The following is a 6,167-nucleotide window of genomic DNA, read 5'->3' as shown; positions in this document are numbered from 1 at the left end:
CCTTAGCGATCAGACTTGAGGTGGCTAGGGTTTAGAAAATGTGTTTTTAATGATAGCCACGATCTTAAGGCACTGTGAGGCTAGGGAATAGCCTCTATTTGGAATAGATTAATGGGCCTGTTGATCACCGCCCATTAAGTTTTTCTTTAATCTTATTTTGGGTGGTTAAATGGCTTAACAGTGAAGATCAAATATAATTCCAACAATAGAAAGCGCTACACCCTCAAAAGATGTTTACAACAAAAAGTCCAACTCGATAACTGGTTCGCAAACTAAATGGCCATTCATGGGAGGCAAAGAAATATAGTGTCGCCGTCTCCAACATACAACATTTCTGGATCAAAAGCTCTTCATCTTCATTTTAAATCTGGGTAAAAGTTGAACATGGGGCAGTGCTGCTCAGCGCTGAGGGGAGCACAGGCTTCCTACAGATATCCGATGATAATTTACTACGAGTATCTTGAAATTACTATTGCTCTTCCATCATGAAGTGTTCGTGCACATGCAATCAATGTGCGTGCATCGTGGTGTGCGCGCACGTGCTTTCTACCTTGATACCAGAGATCAAGCACCAAGAACAAGGATACCCATTTAGCAAACGAAACCCAATCCCAGGGCCGGAGAGAACGGGTAAAGCTGTGCGGTAGCTGGAGCTGAACGGAGCCATGGATTCAGGGAATTTGGTTGGCTGGCTTATGATCAGGGACTTAAATTAAATTCTAATAAATTTCTAAAATATTAAATATGGTGATTTATTGGAACTTGTGTATGGCCTATAAGCTATAAAAATATTGCTCATAGAAGTTTTTGTTATGGGGCATCCCTCATTTATAAGATCCAAGACCCACCTTCACACCTCTATATTTAATGGGCATTAGTAATGAAAGGTAAAACTGATTTTGCACCATCATATTTAATGATTTAAGTTCGGATTTATTTTTAGTACCTAGGTTAGAACTTATTTTTAGTCCCTAACTGATTTACCCTTGCTTCTGCCGTCGTCGTCGTGACTCGCGAGTAACCACATCCCCCAGCTCCTGCCGTGGAAAACGAAGGAGATGGGAGCGTGCCAGCCACTCCATCCGCACAGCGCCCAGAAGCCATCGTCTCCCAACAGCGCCAATCCTGGCTACTTCCTGCCCAGAACCGCCGGCGCCTGGCTCGCCTGCGGCTTCCTCTCCTTGGCGCTCCTCCACCTCCTCTGCTGCTCTCCTCCCGGTACTCAACAAGCAGTCTTGTCCCCTCTGCTCCAGTACTTCAACGGCACCTACTCCTCGGTCTCACCAGCGTACGTGAACGTTGCTCAGCTCAACCCGCCGTCGCTTAATCGACTAGCTCTGGCGGCACTTGCAGCTTCCGATTTCTCATGGTCCTTGTTTGATGGCAGGCCGAGCTGCGACTACTCGGAGGGGCGGTGGGTGCGGTCGCCGGGCCACGCGCGGCGGTACAACGCCACCGCGTGCGGCGTCAAGGACAGCGAGGACTGCGTCCGAAACGGGCGCCCGGACACCGGTTACCTCGACTGGCGGTGGCAGCCGGCGGGCGGGTGCCCGCTCCCGGCCTTCGACGCGGCGGCGTTCCTCGACGCGGTTCGGGGCAGGCACGTCGCCTTCGTGGGCGACTCCATGGCGCGGAACCAGGCCGAGTCCCTGGTCTGCCTCCTCGGCGCGTCACCGTTCCCGTCCCGGCTCGTGCACCGCGACGCGGACCCCGGGGAGTTCCGGTTCCGGCGCTGGGCGTTCCCGTCGCACGGCGTGACGGTGTCCGTGTACTGGGCGCCGTTCCTGGCGCGGGCCACGGGCAGGGTGGACGACTACCACCTGCCCTACAGCTCCGTGCACCTCGACGCGCTCGCCGAGCGGTGGTCGTCGGAGGCCGACACCATGGACGTGGCGGTGCTCAGCGCGGGCCACTGGTTCCTCAAGTGGTCCATGTTCTACAACGGCAGCGAGGTTCTCGGCGCGCACATGCTCCCGGACTCCAACCACACCGAGATCGGCTTCGCCTCGCCGTTCCGGGAGGTGGTCCGCAAGTCGCTAGAGCGACTCCTCGGCTCCGGCGGCGGCGGCCGGACTGTGGTGCTGGCCACCATATCGCCGTCGCACTTCGAGAAGGCGTGGGACGACCCCACGACGTGCGCGAGGAAGGCCCCGTACAAGGATGGGGAGAAGGAGGTGGACGGCGAGGCGGCGGAGCTCCGAAGGGTCGTTAAAGAAGAGGCGTCCGCCGCGGCGGCGAGGAACGGCGGGGCGGCGACGATCAAGGTGCTGGACGTGACGAAGCTGGCGACGATGCGGCCGGACGGACACCCTGGCGCGTACATGCACAGGGACCCGTTCGGGCCCGGCAAGCCGGAGAAGATGCTCAACGACTGCCTCCATTCCTGCCTGCCGGGGCCGGTGGACACGTTCAATGAGATATTGCTGCAGCTCCTCCTGACCAAGAGGTAGAGAGTGGTAGGCATGCAATGGTCATACTCATGCGAGTGTGCACCTGCCATGGTTGCGTTGCGCGCGTATGACGTGGCGTGGCACTGCTAGCGTGCGTCTGGAATGCCTGCATCAATGGTCAACTTTAGTGCATTAGATGTGGTCGTCGTTCGTCTAAACGTGCTCATCAACAATGTGAGATGTTTGTAAGATTTAGATGCATGCATGTTTTTATAGAAAAATTAAATCAAATGAGGAAAAAAACATCTAAGCATATCACACATGTTGACACTTATATACTGACAAACTCACTTATCCGCTAATGCAACCAACCAAACACGTTTCTTTTCACTTTGCGATCACTGCATCCACTCAGTTTGCTTCTACTCATCCAGGATATACAAAGCATATCTACGGAATCTCATGCGAGCAACCAAACACAACCTACTGGATTGAGGTGGCATATCTTAAGATTGACAAAGTTACTATAATCTTTAGCCCATATTTAGCAAGAGTACTTTTATATTTTGCTATCTGCCACTAGAAGTTAGCCCTCATTGTTAGCTGGGTTTGGAGAGCTACCGGACTAAACTTTAGTTAGGGAGCTGCCTAATTTTTAGCCCATGTTTAGCCCCTATTTGGATCATCTAGAGCTAATTATTACTCCATTTGATTAAAAATTAGTCTCCGTAGTCAAACAGATTCTATCATAGTTGGTTAAGCGTGTAAGATAATTGTGTCGTCCTGCATTACAATTCTTATGGCTTGGATAGCATGACAAATGATATTCTGTTAGCCGTTACTTTCGCGTACACTGAAGAAGATGTTTATTGTCGCCGATTATACTACTCGAAGTACTGACAGGGTGAGCGTTACGAACTGACCCTTCACTTTAACTACTTTAGCCGACACTTGCTAGGTTCCAGATCTGTAACGGAGGCTCCAAACTAATACAGTATTACCGATGTCAGCTGACATGATCATCGAACTCGCAGCTATAACCCCGAGTCAAGGAGAGCCACGACCCTGCCGGCGAGCTTAGCACAGTAGCCAGCCACCTCGAGATGGGAGCGCACGAGCAGCCTCCGCATCATCCCCACAAGCAGAAGACCCCCCGCTCTGGCTATTCCGTGCCCAGACCCGTCTGCGCTTGGCTGGCCTGCGGCTTCGTCTCCCTGGCTCTCCTCCACCTCCTCTGCTGCACTCCCCCCGGCACCCAGGATGCCGTGCTCTCTCCCCTGCTCCAGTACGTCGATGACACCTACAACTTCGTCTCGTCCGGGTGCGTAGATGATGCTCAGATCAGATCCCCATCTGGTTATTTACTCGATCGGGTAGCTTCTTAGTTGTTGATTCGTTGCAGCCCCCGGAGCTGCAACTACTCTGAGGGGAGGTGGGTGTACGCGCCGGGCCACGCGCGCCGGTACAACGGCACCGAGTGCGACGTCAAGGAGAGCCACGACTGCCTCCGCAACGGGCGGCCCGACACGGGCTACCTCGACTGGCGGTGGCAGCCGGCGGGGTGCCGCCTGCCGGCGTTCGACGCGGGGGCCTTCCTCTCGGCGGCACGCGGCAAGCACGTGGCCCTCGTCGGCGACTCCATGGTGCGGAACCAGGCGCAGTCGCTCGCCTGCCTCCTCGCCGGCGCGGGCTTCCCGCACCGCGTCGTGTACCGGGACGCCGGCCCGCGCGGGAAGCCCGACCTGTGGCGCTGGGCGTTCCCGACGCACGGCGTGACGGTGTCCTTCTACTGGGCGCCGTTCGTCGCCAGGGCCACGGGCAAGGCGCTCAACGACACCCTGCCGCAGAGCATGAACCACGTGCACCTCGACGCGGCCGACGACCTGTGGGGCGCCGACGCTGACACCATGGACGTGGTGGTGCTCGGCACTGGCCACTGGCCGCTGAACGGCGCCATCTACTACGTCAACGGCGAGGTGATCGGCCACCACGTCCACGACGAGCTCGACCCGGCGATGGACATCGGGTACACCCGGCCGATGAGGATGGCGTACCGGACGGCGCTGGACCGGCTGAGCCGCTCCGGCCGGCCGCGGACCGTGGTGCTGGCCACCTTGTCGCCGGGCCACAGGTACGAGGGCGACACCCTTGCCACCATGTGCCCGAGGAAGGCGCCGTACGAGGAGGGGGAGCACGAGCTGCGCGACATCGACAGAGAGCTGGTCGGGCTCGTCTACGAGGAGGCGGAGGCCGCGAGGGCGAGGAACGGCGAGGGCGGCGCGACGAGGGTCGAGGTGCTGGACGTGACCAAGCTGGCGGCGATGCGGCCGGACGGGCACCCCGGCGCGTACATGCACCGGGACCCGTTCGCGCACGAGGTGCAGCCGTGGATGGCGGCCGACTGCGTTCACTTCTGCCTGCCGGGGCCGGTCGACACCTTCAACGAGATACTGCAGCACATCCTGATGAGGAAGAGGCGATAGATGATGAGATCAGAGAGTACGGCCGGCGACGGCGACCACTAGGTCTAGGTGTAGATTCGCGAGCTCGGTCGCAGCTTGATTAGTTAGGTCTAGGTGATGCTATCTTGCTACACTGACCATGGGCATGTGAATTTTCCGGATTGCTACATATCGATCTCCTCAGCAAATTGAAGCCCGGTAGCAGCATGTAGTGCTGTTTCTTTCAAACGGCTCATTTCTTCTGGTGATCAAACAGATCTAGAGGCCGTCTTTGGCATCGCGAGGCGAGGTTTTGCTGCAGTTCCATGTGATTAAGGCATTAATTCAAGTTTTGCCAGTATGTTGGAGAAGGTTTAATAACAGCAAATCTTGCCTTGGTTGCCGTAGCAACCTGCTTGAGATTGGCTACCAAAAGTTGACACTTACCACAAATAGATTACTGTATTAACCTAGCACTGGTTTGAGATTCTTGGCGACGTAGCTAGACTGATCTAACCACAGATTCCTCGCTCAGTTCTGATTATTGTCCTCCTTGCGTAGATCCCCGTGCATCTCCCTCGTCGATCATTTAATTTGGTCACAGATTTGAGGTAAAAACAAGCACTTTTATTTTGTCCACAAGGTGCCATTTGACTTGGAAATTGGAAAAGTAAGTAGATCTTATCCAGGGCAACATGTTAGATTGGCCAGTGATGTTGGTTCTCTAAAGCCCCAGTGGCAGACCCAGGATTCGCCGGTTTTTCGGATTTGAAGCAGTGGTGCTAGGTGATGTGCACAAAGGATGGTGGCTAGCTAGGGTCTAGTCACGAATCTGGGTTCTACGACGAAGCCTCAAGTTAGGCTAGGCACTTTCAGAGTTCGCTTCATCGAACGCTGCTACAAAGTATGACTACTGGAAACCAAGATTTCTCTATGGATGCTCGAATTATTTTTGACGGTTTTTGCACAAAAAAAAGCACGTGAAAACACTGCGCAAAATCTGGCAACAGGGGCTGTGGATATATAGGAAATTAGGAATGATACAATTTAGAGCAGTTTGCGGGTTAATGATATCAAACATTAGAGGCGCGACAGCCTGACCCTATCTCCTCATAACGAAACCTGAGCCAAGCTCTCTCCACTTATTGGGCCACGTCACATGCATATTGGTAGCCGTAGGATCTCTTTTGCCCGGCTCAGATTTGTCTAGCATGTAGCAAGATCATTAAGCAAATCCGTAGCAGCCCACCTGGAGCATCGAGGCCCACCACGAACCTCGCGTCGCTGAGACATTTCTGGAAAACACGAGCAAGGTAAGCTAGGTCACATTATGGCT

At 54.8% G+C, this 6,167-nt stretch overlaps 2 protein-coding genes across 2 annotated transcripts; both read left to right on the top strand.

The window, feature by feature from the left end:
• The first annotated feature begins 1,028 nt into the window (after nucleotides 1-1,028).
• Nucleotides 1,029-2,609, top strand: LOC112891026 (protein ALTERED XYLOGLUCAN 4-like). The gene is made up of 2 exons (XM_025957919.1): nucleotides 1,029-1,288; nucleotides 1,388-2,609. Exons 1-2 carry the CDS (start codon nucleotides 1,059-1,061, stop codon nucleotides 2,448-2,450), a joined length of 1,293 nt encoding a protein of 430 aa, XP_025813704.1. The 5' UTR covers nucleotides 1,029-1,058; the 3' UTR covers nucleotides 2,451-2,609.
• A 792-nt stretch (nucleotides 2,610-3,401) lies between these two features.
• Nucleotides 3,402-5,260, top strand: LOC112890795 (protein ALTERED XYLOGLUCAN 4-like). Its single transcript, XM_025957656.1, has 2 exons — nucleotides 3,402-3,711; nucleotides 3,793-5,260. Exons 1-2 carry the CDS (start codon nucleotides 3,494-3,496, stop codon nucleotides 4,871-4,873), a joined length of 1,299 nt encoding a protein of 432 aa, XP_025813441.1. The 5' UTR covers nucleotides 3,402-3,493; the 3' UTR covers nucleotides 4,874-5,260.
• The last annotated feature ends 907 nt before the right edge of the window (nucleotides 5,261-6,167 follow it).

This window comes from Panicum hallii, chromosome 4, assembly GCF_002211085.1.
Source record: "Panicum hallii strain FIL2 chromosome 4, PHallii_v3.1, whole genome shotgun sequence".
Classification (NCBI taxonomy): domain Eukaryota; kingdom Viridiplantae; phylum Streptophyta; class Magnoliopsida; order Poales; family Poaceae; genus Panicum; species Panicum hallii.
The sequence above is the reverse complement of the archived record's forward strand: the minus strand, read 5'-3'. Positions and strand labels throughout refer to the sequence as shown.